At 51.6% G+C, this 17,897-nt stretch overlaps 1 protein-coding gene and 1 long non-coding RNA gene across 6 annotated transcripts; one reads left to right on the forward strand and one right to left on the reverse strand.

Annotated features, from left to right (window-relative positions):
- Nucleotides 1-6,786: 6,786 nt before the first annotated feature.
- On the reverse strand, nucleotides 6,787-15,255 carry LOC123383780. 2 transcript variants are annotated; one of them, XR_006593988.1, is made up of 3 exons: nucleotides 15,126-15,255; nucleotides 8,939-9,723; nucleotides 6,787-7,048 (listed from the first exon to the last, which is right to left on the reverse strand). It is a non-coding gene; the product is annotated as an uncharacterized LOC123383780 (long non-coding RNA). The 2 variants fall into 2 exon arrangements; XR_006593987.1 differs by lacking the exon at nucleotides 6,787-7,048 and having other exon boundaries at nucleotides 8,559-9,723.
- Nucleotides 15,210-16,936, forward strand: GP9 (glycoprotein IX platelet). 4 transcript variants are annotated; one of them, XM_019825143.3, is made up of 4 exons: nucleotides 15,244-15,345; nucleotides 15,759-15,921; nucleotides 16,084-16,212; nucleotides 16,320-16,936. In XM_019825143.3, exon 4 carries the CDS (start codon nucleotides 16,331-16,333, stop codon nucleotides 16,862-16,864), a length of 534 nt encoding a protein of 177 aa, XP_019680702.1. In that variant the 5' UTR covers nucleotides 15,244-15,345; nucleotides 15,759-15,921; nucleotides 16,084-16,212; nucleotides 16,320-16,330; the 3' UTR covers nucleotides 16,865-16,936. The 4 variants fall into 4 exon arrangements, with proteins under 4 accessions (XP_044907952.1, XP_044907951.1, XP_019680702.1 ...); XM_019825142.3 differs by having other exon boundaries at nucleotides 15,275-15,345; nucleotides 15,797-15,921; XM_045052017.1 differs by lacking the exon at nucleotides 15,759-15,921 and having other exon boundaries at nucleotides 15,210-15,345; nucleotides 16,324-16,936.
- The last annotated feature ends 961 nt before the right edge of the window (nucleotides 16,937-17,897 follow it).

Raw genomic sequence — 17,897 nt, forward strand, 5'->3', positions numbered from 1 at the left:
AAATTGTTTTTAACGAAATAAAGGAAGAATGGGTACAGAAGGTCTCTCGGCCACCTTGGCAGTCAGCCCCGGGGCCAAGTGCTTCCTGGCCCCTCAGCATTGCTGACTTGCCCCTGGGCGGCCTTCCTCTTGCCCAGTGGGGAGAGCCTGGGACCTCCTCAACTTCAAGACCCTGAACATGGGTGTGACCTAAGCATCTGCCTGATGCTCTGTTCTGGGTCAAGGTCGGCCTGCTGCCCCCGGCCCCGTGGAACTTGGCCCAGGGAATCTAGCCCCATGCTGCCTCCAGGCGTGACATCCTGAGAAGACCAAGGGACTTAGGGACTTCCCTGGAAAAAGGCCCAAGTCAGGGACCAACAGAAGCCAGGCAGGGTGGGGGTGGGCAGGGTTTCCTCTCACCTCCACCTCTGACTAATGGCGGCCCTCGTCCACCACCACACGGCTCAATAGCAGAGCCAGGATTCAGGCCCCAGCCTGTTGCTGTGATAAGTAGGCAGGGCTTGTACCGAGCACCGAAGCCTGAGGTCGCTGACAGAAAAGAAGGTCAGAGGGCACAATTTCACCAAAAGATGGGGCACACCTTTGCTGAGCCGAAGGCCGGGGTGATGTCTCCCGGGGGAGAAATCGTGGAGCCCAGGGAGCTGCCATCACGGGAAACTTGGGGTTTCCTCCAGTCAGAAGCAAAATAAGTGTTCAGCTCCTGAGAAGCCCTCACTGGAAAAGGGGCCTCCCCTGATATTTGGGCCTGAGGATCAATCCCAACTCTGACCCAGAAGTTTCCTGACAGCTGAGCCTCCTGGGAGCTACCATTAACTAATTAATCCCTGGGTAGATGCCTCTCAATAAAGCTTTAGCGTTTCCTTGAGAGCAACCTTACAACTGTGTTAAAGTGTCCACAGTCTTCGATACTCTTCCGTCAACCTGTAAGGCCGAACTCCCTTCCCCGTGAGCATGAGCTAGACTTAGCAATGCAGTCTTCTTTTTTTAATGTTTATTTATTTTGAGACAGAGAAGGAGAGCACACGCACAGGCGCGAGGGGCAGAGAAAGAGAGGAAGAGAGACAATCCCAAGCAGGCTCCACGCTGGCAGTGCAGAGCCCAGTGCGGGGCTCGATCCCACGAACCGTGAGATCATGACCTGAGCCGAAAACCAAGAGTCTGATGCTTCAGCGACTGAGCCACCCAGGCGCCCCAGCAACTCAGTCTTAACAAAGCCAGTGTGGCAGAATGGGTGGCGTGACTTCTCCTACGTGGTCATGAGAGGCCCTGTGCTCCCTCCTTGCTCCCTGTGTCATGAGGGCACCCAAGAACCCCATGAAAGAGGCCGTGTGACCGGGATCTGGGTCTCCTGTCAGTAGCCTGCGAGGAACCGAGATCTCAGACCAACAGCCATGGCTCACACTCAAGAAGCAATCCTCCAGCCCTAATCAAGTCTTCCAGAGAATGTAGCCCTGGCTGAGATTCCAAACGGAATATCCAAGCCACTCCCAAGCTCTCAAGCCACGAAATGGCGAGATCATAAACAAACACATGGTATTGCTACCAGCTGCCAGTATGGGGGACGATTTGTTATGCAGCTGGAGATAACAGATACATTTCCTAATTTAAAAAAAAAAAAAGGCTTGGGGAGCCTGGGATTCTCTCTCTCCCCCTCTCTCTCTCTCTCTCTCTGTCCCTCCCCTGCTTATGTGCTCTCTAGCTCCTTCAAAATAAATAAAGATTTTTAAAAATTAAAAATTAAAACAAATTTTTAAACAGAACATAGGATAATTTGGATGTGTCTGTGGTGGGTGGTTAGGTATATTAGTATATTAGTAACCATTGGAGGCCTGACAATAATCACTAGCACGTTGGGAGGAGGACAAGGGTCCCCCCCCCCCCCCCCCCCCCCCGGCACAGAGCCGGCTGACTAACATAATACACCCTGGCAGGAGGGCAGCATGGGAGTCCAGGGGACCAGTGCGGCACGGGAGGAAGTAGGCAACCAAGAATCAGGGAGGTGACAGGGTTAAATTGTAGCATAGGGCTAACCTGTAGCCTTAAGAAATAACAGCTTTGTTTTAACACTGTAGGTTAAGAGATAACAGCCTTATCCTGTCCATCAAGGGAACAAAAGTTTAAGGAAAATCAACCGGATTAGTGTTTGATTCAATTGGGGCAAGGGCACGTCTGAACTGTTTCCACGCCCATCCGGGAACTATTCCTTTGTTCTGTTCCCAGGTAATAAGACGATGTGGTCGGCCATAAAAACTCTGTACCCCGGCTGTTCGAGACCGCACTCGGGTCAAGAGTGTCGGTCCCGATCGATCGGTTTGCCTTGCCTCTCATTGCAATAAACTTGGTTGTGACTGTCACTGGTGCCCACAGCCTTCTGTTTCAGGAGTCGTGTGGATGCAACAGTATGTGTTAGCCAGGCTCCAAGTCCCCGGTGCCTGCACCATTGTCCTGTTAGACTTCGCTTACAAAACAAATTCAAAGTTAAGACAATTATGAATTTCAAGACAGAAGCCACAGAGCATTAAACCCCAATCGTAGGGCCTTTCTGAGTGGGGAGCCCTTGCAACTACACTGGATACATGTCCTGAAGCTGGCGCTGGGTAGGGCGAAAAGCAAGGAGGAGGTGGGGAGTGGGCTAGTAATCCTACCGTGTTTCCGGGAGAAGAAGAGAATTGAGTATTTGTGAATAGCCTCCACATCTATCACTCTTCTCTTGCCTTTTTTCTAGAGAGAATTCTTTGGGATTGTTCAAATGGCCTGCAACTAGTTAAAAATGTTTTTCTGGGGGGTAACGTTTTACTGGGAATTTCTAACTAACACATTTTCTCAGCTTCTGGTGACAATTGTGTCGACCTAAAATTGGTCCAATTTCTCCAAGCATCCTGTAATTTCACACTCTTGCCACTAGGTGGCGAGCGCACTCACTGAATAGAGGAACGAACAGAGGGTTCAAAATCGCCTTAAGCATGAGGTCTGGGAGTCTGGGATTGAACGCATTCGGATGCCCCTCCTTAGATATTTGCCGTATCTTTGCACTACTTGTGCTATTACCAACTCGATAGTTTTCTTAGAATCAGCCCCCTTTTTAAACTTATGCAAATGGCTTTAGGACGAAAAGTTGTTGTGCTCTAATTTAATTGAGAAAGCAGTCCCGCCTGCCGAACCGAGAGGGTAATGTAACAGGAAGTTCACAGAAAATACACGACTTGTAGCTTCTGACCAGATGCGTTTGCCGAGCCTGAGGAGACAAGCAAGGGGCAAAGCCCCAGTGCTCAGGGGTGCCAAGCTAGACTGTCTGATCCTTTCACACAACTGATGTGGGACGCAAAGACAAATGAAAAATTAAATTTTCTTACAATTTACACCCCACTGACAAGTCCTTGAGACAGGCAGAGGGACCTTCCTCTAGGAGCTCAGCTGCCAGATGATGACACTTTGCTCAAGGCAAAAGGCAATCTTGGCCCAACCCTCCAGGATCCTATAAGTCTACTTTAACATGTAAAAATTCCTTTGGAAACGTCTTTTATCTATTACCACCCACTCCCCCGCCAAAATATATGTTGGCAATCATACTCCAAGTTTAATGGCCCCCTGATACACATCTGAAGGTCTCATGACTGAGGTTTTACTGAATAGTAATAAATGACTTTTCCTAACAGAAGCTAGCCCCCAAGGTCCTGGAAACCTTGCTTCCAAATTCCTTAGAGATTTACACTATCTCTAACCCCCTCCCAACCTGAAGGTATATAATCAGTCACCCAACACAACCCCAGTTGTGCCCACGGGTCCTGTCCCCATGCTTTTAATAAAATCACCTTTTTGCACCAAAGACGCCTCAAGAACTCTTTCTCAGCCGTCAGCTCCGGACCCCCACCCCCACTCAAAACCACATCACAACCAAAGAGACAAGAATCCTCTGACACCACAGACAGATCAAACGGTGTCAGGCCCACCTTTTATGCCCTGATAGCAGACAGTGCCTTGCCTGTGGCTGGCTGGCCCAGCTCGGACTGTACCAGGCTCCAAGCAACGCGCTTCAAGTGTCTGACTCACGCGGCCCTCATGGGTCCCCAGAGAGGCAGCTTCTTTTATTCCTCCATTTGACAGATGAAGAAACTGAGGCAGGGAGAAGCTGAGACTGTTGCCCCAGATCACGGAGCTAGGAAAGTTAGCAACAGGTGGGTTTGGAGCCACGCACGCTGCTCTATAGCCTGGTCCCAAACAGCTTTATTGACAGAGATGTGTATCCGCAAAGAACCAACCAGCAGATTTTCTGGTCAAAGGGGCCCCAGCAGCTGGGGCAAGGGTGATCCTTTCACTGCCTGGTTGCACACCGGCTAAAAATGCTAAGGAGTAGTGGGGCACCTGGGTGGTTCAGTCAGTTAAGCGTCTGACTCTAGATTTCCGTTCAGGTTGTTGGGGTTTCGGAGTGGTGGGGTCCAGAGCTGATGGCCAAGAAAGAATTCTTGAGACACCGTTGGTGCAAAAAGGGGGGTTTATTAAAGCACCGGAACAGTGCCCGTGGGCAGAAAGAGCTGCCCTGGGGTTGTGATGAGTGACTGGTCATTTACTATGGAGTTGGAGGAGGTCAAGTCAAAAGGGAGGCCTCCAGGAGGACTTTCACATGCTAAAGAGCACTCAGAAGATGCCAGGGGCCTTGCTATTGTCAAGCTAAGGGTGTTTTCCCTCTAGTAAGGCATTAACATGAAGACAGAAGGGAGTTCCTGGAGAAATGTTCTACTCTGTATTTGCCTCAAGTATTTGTCAATGAGCTGCAGGTTACAAGGAAATTTAATTTTACCTGCCTTTTCCTTCTTTGTTTCCCACATCACTACGGCGGGGAGGGTGATGTTGGGGTTCCAGGAAACTGAGTCTCTAGGTTTCTGGAGATCCAGCTATTGATAAGATGGCCTTTTTCTTGCAATTAACTAAGATTTGTAAACTGATTGAGAACCGGTGTCCTGAAGGACTGTGATCTCTATCGGTTAACCATTTGTTTCCTTTCCTTTCCCAGGAGAACCTGGGGAATGTCACACACATCCCACCTGGGGCGTGCTAGCTGTGCATTGCCCTGTTTGCCTTGCGCTCCCTTATCAAGGTCATGATCTCACGGTTTGTGAGTTCAAGCCCCACCTGGGGCTCCGCGTTGGCAGTGTGGAGCCTGGTTAGGATTCTCTCTCTCCCTCTCTCTCTCTCTCTGCCCCTCCCAGCTCACTCTCTCTCTCTCTCTCAAAGTAAATAAAGTTTTTTTAAAAAAACCCACAATTAAAAATGAAATGCTAGGGGCGCCTGGGTGGCGCAGTCGGTTAAGCGTCCGACTTCAGCCAGGTCACGATCTCGCGGTCTGTGAGTTTGAGCCCCGCGTCGGGCTCTGGGCTGATGGCTCAGAGCCTGGAGCCTGTTTCCGATTCTGTGTCTCCCTCTCTCTCTGCCCCTCCCCCGTTCATGCTCTGTCTCTCTCTGTCCCAAAAATAAATAAACGTTGAAAAAAAAATTTAAAAAAAAAAAATGAAATGCTAGGTAACAGTAATCACGTCTTATTCTCCTCTGCTTCCCATGAGAAGAAAAAATTATTTCAGGAGGATAGTGAAGGATCCTGGGGCCCTCAAATAAAGGGTTTCTAAGCAGCTTCCCTTATACAATAAGAGACCAAGGCTCTCTGCGGTTTTGGAGTGGTGGTGGGGTCTGGAGCTGATGGCCAAGAAAGAATTCTTGAGACATCTTTGGTGCAAAAAGGTGAGTGTATTAAAGCTCGGGACAGGACCCGTGGGCAGAAAGAGCTGCACCAGGGCTGTGAAGAGTGACTGATGATATACTGGGGAGTTGGGGGAGGTAAAGCCAAACGGGTGGTTTCCAAAAGGGCTTTCATATGCTAAAGACTAGACTATTCCTAAGATACCTGAGGCGTTGCTATTGTCAAGCTAAGGGTGTTTTCCCTCTAGTAAGGCATTAACATTACAACAGTAGGGAGTTCCTGGAGAAAGTGCTACTCTGCCTAGGCAGGTTATAAGGAAATTTAATTTTACCTGCCATTTCCTTCTTTTCCCCACATCACTATGGAGGGGAGGGTGAGGGTGGGCTCCAGGAAACTGGGTCATAGGTTTCTGGAGATCAGGCTATTGATAAGATTGCCTTTTTTCTTGTAATTTACTAAGATATTTGGAAACCGATGGAAGCTCATGACTGTGATCTCTATCAGTTCACCATTTGTTTTCCCCTCTGCTTTAGCTTTAGGGCAGCCAGGAGTGACTGAGGAATGTCACACATGTCCCACCTGGGGTTGGGGGGAGGGGCTTGCTAGCTTGGGCTTTGACCTCAGCTTGCCTTATGCTCCGACATCACCTTTGGGTCAGGGGATGGGAGAGGAGTGACTGTCCCTCCTGTGTCTCAGTACGTACGTCAAAGGCATGTGTATCTGCTGAGATCACCTGAGAAATTCAAACAGCTTTGAGTCATTCCTCACTCTGTGAAGCTCATCCATTATACCTCTGTGGGTGCCTGTAGTCCCCAAGGAGCTGGGCTTATGGGCAGACAGACAGGCAAACAGCAGGGCCACTAACTCAGCTGGGGAAGCAGGTCTGGGAGGACTTCTGGAAAGAGGTCACGTCCTAGGTGAATATATGTATATATTTTTTACATTTATTTATTATTGAGAGACAGACACAGAGCGTGAGCAGGGGAGGGGGAGAGAGGGGGGAGACACAGAATCTGAAGTAGGCTCCAGGCTCTGAGCTGTCAGCACAGAGCCTGACGCAGGGTTCGAACCCACGATCCATGAGATTGTGACCTGAGCCAAAGTCAGGTGCTTAACGACTGAGCCACCCAGGCACCCCTAATCCTAGGCGAATCTTAAAGGGAGGAGTGTGACAGGAAAGCCAGCTGGGGAGGGGAGCAGACTCCAGAAAGAGAGAGGCACAGAGAGGGAAACCAACATGTGGGTGGGGAGTAGCATCAGAGATGACCTACCCTGAGGCTTCTGGTCAGGAAGAGATGACAGGGGAGCCTGGAGTGGATGGCCGAGGAGAACTCTGTGGAGGAGTTAGACTTCATCCTGAAGATAACCAAGGAGCCATGAAAAGATGTTGAGCAGCTGAGTGTCAAGATCAAACCTCTGTAGTCAGAGGCAGAGACTGGCATCCAGGAGACAAAAGTCCTGGAGAGATATGGACTAGCCAGCACCGGAGGAGAGCTTGTCAGCAAAACTGATAAATATGTATTAGACACATACTATATGCCAGACATAGGTGTGGTTATAAACAGTAGTTAACAGAGTCCCTGTCCTCCTGAAGTTCAACGTCAGGGGCACAGACATTTAAGAAATGCACAAAAATGTACATAGAAGGGGCACCTACATGGCTCAGTCAGTTGAGCCTCCAACTTCGGCTCAGGTCATGATCTCAAGGTTCATGAGTTCAAGCCCTGCATTGGGCTTCTATGCTGTCGGCACAGAGCTTGCCTCAGATCCTCTGTCTCCCTCTCCCTCTGGCCCTCCCCTGCTCGTGCATGCTCTCTCTCTCAAAAATAAACATTAAAAAAATAAAAAATAAAATAAGATAATCTTAGGTCCCATCAAGTGCTATTGATGAAGAAGCATAAGGCAAGCTGACACCCTTTAAGCACCGCCCCCCCACCCCCGCCCCAGGTGGGATGTGTGTGACATTCCCCAGGCACTCCTGGCTGCCCCAGAACAAAGGAAAGGAAAGAAAACAAATGGTTAACCGATAGCACAGTCCTACAGGACTTGAGTTAACAAATCTTAGTTAATTACAAGAAAAAGGCCATCTTATCAATAGCCGGATCTCCAGAAACCTAGAGACTCAGTTTCCTGGAACCCCAACATCACCCTCCCCACCGTAGTGATGTGGGAAACAAAGACAAGAAGGAAAAGGCAGGTAAAATTAAATTTCCTTGTAACCTGCAGCTCATTGACAAATACTTGAGGCAAATACAGAGTAGAACATTTCTCCAGGAACTCCCTTCTGTCTTCATGTTAATGCCTTACTAGAGGGAAAACACCCTTAGCTTGACAATAGCAAGGCCCCTGGCATCTTCTGAGTCCTCTTTAGCATGTGAAAGTCCTCCTGGAGGCCTCCCTTTTGACTTGACCTCCGCCAACTCCATAGTATATGACCAGTCACTCATCACAACCCCAGGGCAGCTCTTTCTGCCCACGGGCACTGTCCCGGTGCTTTAATAAACCCCCTTTTTGCACCAAAGATGTCTCAAGAATTCTTTCTTGGCCATCAGCTCTGGACCCCACCACTCTAATGGAACTGAATGGAATACTATGGGGCAGAATAATGGAGAGCTGCCTTAGCGGGTGGGGGGAGGGCCTTTGAGAAGGAGGTCACTTCAATTGAGACATGAATGACGGTCAGGAGGAAGCCATGGCAGGGTCTGGGGGAAGGGTGCTCCAAGCAGAGAGATCTGGGAGTGCAAAGGCCCTGAGGCAGGAAGATACTGGAGTGTTTGAGGAACAGAAAAAAAGGTCAGCGTGGCTTAGATTAGGGAGCAAAGGTCAAGAACTGGGTGGGGGTCAAGCCACAAAGGACCTCATAAAACACGGAAAATGGAGTTTATTCTAGTTGCAATAGGAAGCTGAGAAAGTTTACAGCAGACCAGGGCAGTGGCAGTCCAGTGGGTAAATTCTGTATATTTGGGGGCTGAGACAAGAGGAATTATTGATGGGTTGGATAGCAGGTGAAACCAAATCTTTGGAGGAATTTCCTGATGGAGAGAGGCAGGAGAAATGGAGGAGACTGGATTAAAGTGTGGCATTAGGGAGGGTTTTATAAAAGGACGATATTATAGACCATTTGCAATCTAATGGGAATGGTACTGTAGAGGATAAATTTGATGATGCGGGAGAGTGGCTAGCTGTGGGAGCAATGTGCTTGAGAAGGTGAAAGATGATGACCTTAAAAATAAAACTATCAGTTACCTTGCCAGCGAAAAAAAATGGGCTTATTCGGGAACAGCAGAGAATTGCAACTGGAGACAAAGAAACTGCTGCAAAACCATAGGCAAATCCGCAGCATAAAAGAGAAGGCTCTTTTATAGAGGAAAGGAGGAGCTGGGAGGGGCTGTCTTAATTAAACAAAAAGCCCATTGGCGTAAACTAGGAGCTCAAAGTGTAGTGACTTCTCATTGGCTGAGTTGCGACAGCCTCTCATTGGCTGGGCTGTTGCGAAGGCGGGGCAAAAGAAACCTTCCTTCCACCTGCTAGATAGTAAAGTAGCATTCCAGTGCCAGGTCCCTCTCTTCCTATTGGGTCTATAATTGACCATGGGTGGTAGGGCGTGAGCGCTCCCCCTGCCGGCCTCCCCGCTCCATTCTGAACAAGATTTCCTTTCATGACTTTTCCCAAAGGGGATAGAATGCAGAGCACCTGAGCGGAGCCTGCCCTTGGCGTTGGTTTTCTCTTGCTGCTGTGAGAAATTACTACAGACTTGTAGTAAGGCTTACAGCAACACTCGTTTCTTATCTCACATTTTTCAAGGGGCAGAGGTGTGGGCCCAGTGTGGCTCTTGGTTCTGTGCTTAAGGTCTCACAAGGCTGAAATCAAGTGTGGGCAGGGCTGCCTGTGTCCCTTCCCAGATGCTCTGGGTTAGAATCCACTTGCTGGCTCATTCCCACCATTGGCAACATTCAGCTCTTGCTTTGTCTTCAAATCGGAAGTCTCACATCAAGTCCTCATGGTCAAAAACCAACCTCTGTGCTCTGGAGCTGAAATATAACAGGAGGACAGAGTTTGGGGATAAAGAGGAACAATTGTATTAGTTTGCCAGGCAAAAGGAGGCTGCAGCAGGCTTAATGCCTTCAAAATTTGAATGCCTTCAAATTCCTTCTAATGCTTTAGACCTGCCCAGGGTAAAAGGCTAAGGGGTTTTATAGGGAAATACAGGATCTGGGCAGTTTTGATAAGAATCTGGTACACTTCAGTCACGTGTGTCATGTCTTCGAGATGGTCTTATAACTGGCACTGGCACGGGCCATCCAAGCCTCATTATTAAGTATCGATACCAAGTTCCAGAACAAAGGATTCTACAGAAAAACAAGTGAAGGGGAGGGGGGAGGCCTCAAGAATGAGGAAGAAGGGGGCACCTGGGTGGCTCAGTAGGTTAAGCGTCCAACTCTTGATTTAGGCTCAGGTCCTGATCTCACAGTCGTGAGATTGAGCCCTGCATCCAGCTCCACGCTGAGCATGGAGACTGCTTGGGATTCTTTCTCTCACTCTCTCTCTCTCTCTCTCTCTCTCTCTCTCTGTCTCTTTTTCTCCCCCCACTTCTGCCCCTCCCCCACTTGTGCACACACTCTCTCAAAAAAAAAAAAAAGTGAGGAAGTGAAACATTTGTTCAGTTTCAAGTCCCCCTTCCTGAAGAATTAGTGTGTCCACCTTAATTTCTATTCACCTTGACATTTCTAGAGCGATTCCATTCTTACACTCCGGATCTCTCCAGCTTCCCTTTCTGCCACATCTCTCTCACTTCCTCCTCTGCCGGCAGCCACAGAAAGTTCCCGCATTTAAGAGCCCACATGTGTGGATCACGCCCTCCTGGAACGCCTCCCTTTGTATGGTCAACTGTACCATAAAACACAGCACCACCATGACAGTGATGTCTCATCAGATTCACCAATTCTGGGGATTCGGGTGTGGGATCTTGGAGTTAGGGAGGCATTCCTAGGAATTCTGCCCACCCAGCCTTATAACAGCAGGACCTTCTTTTTTTTTTTTTTTTTTTCTTTTTGAGAGAGCGAGAGCGAGCAGGGAGGGGCAGAGAGAGAGGGAGACAGAGGATCCGAAGTGGGCTCTGTGCTGACAGCAGAAAGCCCAATATGGACTGAGCTAAAGTCAGATGCTTCACCAACTGGGCCACCCAGGTGCCCCAGAACCGCAGGGCCTCCTTGCACTGTAGCAGGTGGCATGGCAGAATGTGTGAGGGCACACCTACGGGCAGACTGGCGGGGTTTGCCCTCAGAGGCACATAGGCTGCTGAGTCACGTGCCTGAGCCTGATGGCAGTTCCAGAACCATCAAGAACCCGGGCTCCTTCTTTTTGCTCTGCTATCGTAGCCCATGAGAGCTATTCCTCATGGACCAAGATGGCTTTCCCTGCCCTCTGCAGCCAGTGGGAAGCAGAACTAATCACTTCTTCCTTTTTCCCCATTGGCCTACACTTGGTCACATGACTACACTGAAAGGCAACGGAGGCTGGGAAATATAGTCTTTAACTTGACGGCCACATGTCCAGCTAAAATTCTATTTGTGTGAGAGAAAGGAAGAGTAGACACTGAAGGACAGTGGTCATCCCGGAGTCAGCCTGTGAGGCCATGACATTGAGAGAGAGTATAAAAGGACCCATGATAAGGCCACTGGCCTGGAGATCTTGATGAGGTCAGAGAAGGACCAGAGCAGGTATGCTCAAAAATTTGTGCTGGAATGGAGAGGTGTAGTCAAGGGGTGGGGCACTTGAATCAAGGGTTGGAGGAGGAGGGGTTGCTGGTGATGGCCAGTCTGGGGTAGGATTGTGAGGTTGAGTGGCTGGGGTGGGGCAGAGGGCAGGAGTACAGTGCAGGGAGAGGCCAACGGACTGTGAGGCCAGGGGGACCAAGGGTCATCCACGTGGATGCTAGAATTACAGAGAGGGAGGGCAGTATTCATGGTGGACAGGAAGCCAAGTACCCAAAGTAGGGGTCACCCAGAAGAGGAGTGACCGGGATGGGGAGCTGCTGGCAGGAGCAGGTGGCCTGGTAGACAACAAGCATCAAGAAGGAGCAAGAAGACAGGGTTCTAGGGAAGAGCTGGGTTTCCATTCTAGAAGTGGAGAAGGATGTGAGAGGAGAAAGGGGAGTGGTGAGGGTTCCTTGAGAGAGGTGGAAAGCAAGGCCAGAGGAGGGGGACGTAGAGTGAGCAGAGAGCCACCCAAAAGGGGACGAAGTCTACAGATATGTGGGAGGCATTTGGCCAGCTTGGAGGCCAATGGGATATGAGAGTGGGGAAGAGAGGACATCCTTAATGGTATCCCAGGTTTCTGGTTGGGTGGCGGGGTGGACGAAGCTGGCCCTCCCTAAGGTGGCGAACACTGAGAGGGGCTGGCGTTGGGGAAAAACGACCAGGTTTAGGCCATGGTGGGTGTGATCACCCTGTAGGACACTCAGAGGGTTTGTCCAGGAGTTACAGGATACCCAGGTCTGGGCTGGCATTGGAGATGGGTAGGCAAGCAGTGCAGCTGGACTGCAAGCTAAGAGAGAACACACAGGACTGAGGTAGGACTTGGTGCCTGTTCGACGTAGCGACTGTATCTGGGATAGTCGTCATCCCAAGGGGATGAGGGGAATGGGCAGGGAGCATGCTGTGGTGTTCAAAACATGCACACACACATACACACATGCACAAGATCTTTCCAGAATATAAGAGGTCATAAGCATGTATAGGAATTGAGAAGAAGGAAGGGGCCAGACAGAAGAGGCCTCCACATATAGAGAGTGGGGGGTGACCTGGTAAGGAGCCTGAAGGGGCAGGAATGGAGAATGCCTCAGTTTCCCCACAGGGAAAATGGTGTAATAAACCAGGCCAGCCAACTTGGGTCAGCCTGGAAGGAGGAGTCTCCCCACCTCAGGAAGCCCCAAGAGCTGTCCCCCCTCCCACCCTCAGCCCCCACAAAGGCCTGTCTGACCGAGATAAGGAGAGCAAGGCATGTTCCTTATGCCCAAAGAGTCCTTAAATAAAAGGTGCCACATCCATACAATGGAGTCATGGTGAATGCTGGTGACATATGTGGGTGTTTCACAGGTGGGAAGAGAAGGTTCCAGAAGAGCGTGGGCCCCAAGTGACCTGATTTGGGTAAGAAAAAAAATACACACAGGGAAAAACTAAAAGGCAAGCCTGCTTGGTATTAGAATTGAGAGAACATTTTATTGTCTCTTTCCTGCTCATCTGAACGCTCAATTTTTCCACAACAAAAATGAGTTCTCATTTGTCCCCTTTTTTGTTTTTTTTAGTTGTACATGCTAAAAATAAGAAGGCGATCTCAGAGGGCTAAGAGGAAGAAAGAGCGTGGGCCCAACTAGGTCAGGTCAGGTCAGGGAACACAGCCTGGGGGCTGTGGGACCCCCACTCACCAGGACTCCTTCCCTAACTGCTGTAAACTCATGCAGGCAGACAGAGATGGGACAAGGCCAGGCATTCACAAGTGGACCTCCAAGGGAGGGTCCATGGAGGCCAAGGTTCCCGTCTGCGGTCCAGACTCTACTGAGAATGTTCACCAAGTACCTGCCAGGGGACCCCACCTGGAACAAGCAATCTCCACAGCAAGCATGACTCCAAGGGCCCGAATGACACCTTTCCCACCCTGCTCTGGGCCAGGCATCAGAAGGTTGGGGAGGCTGGCCCTTTGGGAGGTGCGTGATAAGAAATAAGAAGGCCTTGGGGCATCTGGGTGGTTCAGTCCGTTGAGCGCCCGACAGTTGATTTTGGCTCAGGTCGTGATCTCACTGTTCATGGGATCGAGCCCTGAGTGGGGCTCTTCGCTGACCTCGCGGAACCTGCTTGAGATTCTCTCTCTCCTCCTCTCTCTCTGCCCCTCCCCCCTCACATGCCCGCTTTCTCTCTCAAAATAAATAAACCTTAAAAAACAACAAATATAAAAATAAATAAGTAAACTAAACAAGAAGGCCCCCATTCTCAAGCCCCCCTCTCCCCATCCCCTGCCCCGCCCTGGGCAAGGATAGTTTGGATAGTTTGTCGCAGTTTGTTTTACCGAAATGAGGTATTACTTTACACTCAATACAATGGAAATTCCTTCAACACAATTCATGCAGTTTTATGTCACTTAATGTAATGTCAGTATCATATCCCGGGATGTGAATGCACCAGTACTTATCCCTTTTGCTTCCGGCTGTTTGCTACCATTAACAGCACTGCTTTGGGTATTTAAAAACACAAACAAACCCAATCCCAGGTGTCCTAGGACCAGAAGTCTGCTCAGAAGCCCGGGGCCACGGTGACAGGTGAGGCTCTCGGTGAGCCAGGGCTCCCCTCTGAGCTGCCTGCCAGCATCCGGCATCCACACAATGAGGGGTCAGGTTAGAAGAGGACCAGGGTCCCCCCTGCGGATGGGATCGGTCAGAGTCAAAGCACTGGCTCCCTCCCTCAATCACCCGGCACAAACTAAGTGAGGACCCGCAACCTGCAGGCACTGACCTGGGCACTGTCACTGGACCGTGGAGACGGTTCCCGCCCTCAGGGACCCCTGTGCAGTTGAGGAAAAGGCAGATGACAGACACACACAAGAATGGGAGCAACGCCATGCCTCGAAGCGGGCTGGGAGTTGCCAGATGCTAAAAAAATAAAACACCCACATTCTGTGTGAACACAGGAATGTTCCTGTGGGTCTAGGGTAGTGTGTAAACGGGGTGTTTAATGTTGTTTTTTTTTTTTTAATGTTTATTTATTTTTGAGAGAGAGAGAGAGAGAGAGAGAGATGGAGCGTGAATGGGGGAGGGCAGAAAGAGAGGGAAACACAGAATCCGAAGCAGGCTCCAGGATCTGAGCTGTCAGCACAGAGCCCGACGCGGGCCTCGAACTCATGAACAGTGAGATCATGGCCTGAGCGGAAGTCAGACTGAGGCACGGTCTAAATATAATGCAAATTAAAAATGGTCTCCAGCTAGAGACCAGTGTTTGATGGAAACTGAGCCCCAGACTGCAGTGTCCTGTGAAAAACAGGGTTCAGCAAAGCGTTAGAAGGCGCTAAAGACACAGGGGAACCAAAAAGCGACTTTCTCCCTGACCTATTCCGAAGAACCGAAGAAAATGAAAACCCACGTCGTTCTCCCCCTGTGGGGTTCTCAGCCCATGGGAGCTGCCCAGCCCACACCCCGTGTATACAAGCAGGACAGACATCATCGCTCGCATTTTATAGATGAGGAAATCTGAGATTTGGAGGAACAGCCAGCAAAGTCGCTCAGCTCCAAGGCCTCTTCCTCCTGGAAACCTTCCCCACTGCCGGGGACCTGGGGAGGGGCCTCCTTGGTCCTCCCACAGACCCTGAACTGAGGCCCAGTGAGGCGCTGGTGGCACATAGCGTACCTTGCGGGACCCCCTTCCGTAAACTGGGGTCGACTTACCGTTCTGGGCCCGAGCCCGCTGGATCCCTGAGTGCCCGCTGCCCCCGCAGATAGGGCCCCCCGGCGGCTGCATTCGGGGGATAAGCCAGGCTATTTTCATCACTTCCTTCCTCCCACTCAAGCAGCGCCCACCATCTGCTGCCTCACATCCAGCTGCCAACTCAGCCTCCACCAGGACAGTTCAAGCCACAGAAGAGGGTGCCGACTGCAGGCCTCACAAGTAAGTGGCCTTCCTTATTACCCATCGCCCCCTCCCACACACACCCCCGCTCCCAGGTGGGACAATGGGACAGGGCCTGGCAGGGGAGGCCAGCCACCAAGGCCTGCCTGTGTCCCACCTTCAGCTCTCCGCTCCAGATGGGGCTGGGCGGGGGGCACTCGCTCTGAGACACGGGCTCCTTGGTTTATTCAACCCAAATTCACAGGAAGCCTGCGCGGGCCAGGCCCTGGTGGGAAGGGCCTGTCTTAGGAAGGGGAAACGCTCATAGGGAAGTCACCTGGAGCTCGTGAGGCCTGAGTTTGAGTCTGTTCTCTGACACAGACTGCTGGGTGACCCTGCACAAGTCACGCTCCGTCCCTGGGCCTCAGTTTCCCCAACTCTGAGCATTAGCCTGGATGCATGGTTTCCCACAGGGAACCTCTTCTGTTCTCCTTCCCTGTCTGCGCCTCAGCATCCAGTTTTCGGCATTGGCTTTCACCTAAGAGTTCACTCGGCCTCGGGGCGAGCTGTTTGGCATAGTTGGGAGGAGGTGTGGTCTGTGAAATCCACACTGGCTGCCCGACCCCAGGCTTAGAGGTAGGGGGGCTGGGAGGAGCCTGGGGGCCAGGGGTCGGAACTGGGAATCATGTAGCAGGCATCAGCGCCCCTCACCCATGAACTGGGGCTGGGGTCGCTGTTAGGAGCCAGGAGGTCCCTTCCCAAGAGCCTTCTTACCCTCCCTCCCGTCCCCCATCACAGCCACGCTCACCATCCTGCCTTCTGAGTGTCCAGTGAAGCTCAGCGAGGCCTGGGTGGGACTCATTACACTTGCTTCTGTCTTCACCACCCCATTTCAACACAGGAGAAAGTGGAGGCCTGAGAACGGAGGTGAGTGGTCCCTTGTCTCAGGTTCGATCCCCCTAGCCCTTGGCATGGGGTGGAGGCTGCCGGGCCCTCCCTCACCCTCCCTCACCTCACGGCCACTCTCCCCACAGCCAGCCTGCCAATGCCTGCCTGGGGGGCCCTGTTGCTGCTCTGGGCTGCCGCAGAGGCCACCAAGGACTGCCCGGCGGAGTGCACCTGCCAGGCCCTGGAAACCATGGGGCTGTCGGTGGACTGCAGGGGGCGGGGGCTCACGGCCCTGCCCACCCTGCCCACCCAGACCCGCCACCTCCTGCTGGCCAATAACAGCCTTAGCTCCGTGCCTCCGGGTGCCTTCGACCACCTGCCCCAGCTACAGGTCCTCGACGTGACGCAGAACCCCTGGCACTGCGACTGCAGTCTCACCTACCTGCGTCTCTGGCTGGAGGACCGCACGCCCGAGGCCCTGCTGCACGTCCGCTGCGCTAGCCCCAAGCTCGCCACGGCCCACCCCTTGGGCCAGCTCACGGGCTATGAGCTGGGCAGCTGCGGCTGGCACCTGCAGGCATCCTGGGCCTACCCGGGCTTCTGGTGGGACGTGGCGCTGGTGGTCGTGGCCACGCTGGGCCTGGCTCTCCTGGCTGGCCTGCTGTGCACCGCCACAGAGACCCTGGACTGAGCCCAGGCCCCCAGGGTCACTCCCCCCAGCCTGAGCCCCCAGTAACCCAAAATAAACTGCTCAACCATTGTATCCAAGCTCAGAAAAATTGTGTTTCCTCTCGGTACCCAAGTCTGGCTCCTCCTGGAAACCTGGGTCCGTTTTGTTATAACCTGATATCAACTGGGGCTTCTCTGTCCCCCAGGTTCCTAGTAAAATGGGCTGTTCCGCCTTCCCCACGCCAGCCACCCCCAATTCCACCATCTGTGGACATCCCGAGCCCTTCTTCGGTGCCTGACAGGTCCCAGGACTCCGGTCCGCACGCCCTCCTCTGTCCCAGCGCCCACATGGAACACTCTGGAGGGCCCAGGCGAATTTCACATCAACACGTGGCTCCCGTCCAAATTCTGCAGAAAGCTGGCTCTCATGACACAGCAGTGAGCAAGCGGGAGGCACAGAAGACCCCGGGCAGGTGGGAGGAGTTTCCATCTCTGTGACAGACATACCTTGAAAGGCACACCACCGTTTACAAAACAGCCTTTTGTGTCCTGGCCACGAAGACACCTGCTTTTCCAGCCCCATCCTTTCTCGTCTTCTCCTGCAGGGCTTCTCTCCTTTCCTCCTCTCTCTATCCTCTTTCTTCAGAAACAAAAGTGGGGCTCCTGGGTGGCTCAGTCGGCTCAGCGCCCAACTCTGGCTCAGGTCATGACCTCACGGCTTGTGAGTTCGAGCCCCACGTCAGGCTCTGTGCTGACAGCACGGAGCCTGGAGCCTGCTTCGGATTCTGTGTCTCCCTCTCTCTGCCCCTCCCCCCCCCCCAATATAAATAAATATCTAAGACATTTTTTAAAAAGAAACAAAAGAAATTCTTCCCTTTCTCATGGAAACAGCTCCAGGTGCCGACATCAAACACCTCAAACTCTGGAGTCCCACTTGTACCCCAAGCAATGGTCACCAAATTCTTCAAACAAGACTCTTCTCTCCCTCAGAGGATTCTGGTGCCAGCAGTTAAACTAATAAAACATTTCTCCACTGTATGAGAGTGTTTCCAGGT

This window comes from Felis catus, chromosome A2 (assembly GCF_018350175.1).
Source record: "Felis catus isolate Fca126 chromosome A2, F.catus_Fca126_mat1.0, whole genome shotgun sequence".
Taxonomy (NCBI): domain Eukaryota; kingdom Metazoa; phylum Chordata; class Mammalia; order Carnivora; family Felidae; genus Felis; species Felis catus.

What these genes read in the sequence shown, in the direction of transcription:
- GP9 (XM_045052017.1), top strand. Translation starts at nt 16,331, where the DNA reads ATGCCTGCCTGGGGGGCCCTGTTGCTGCTCTGGGCTGCCGCAGAGGCC.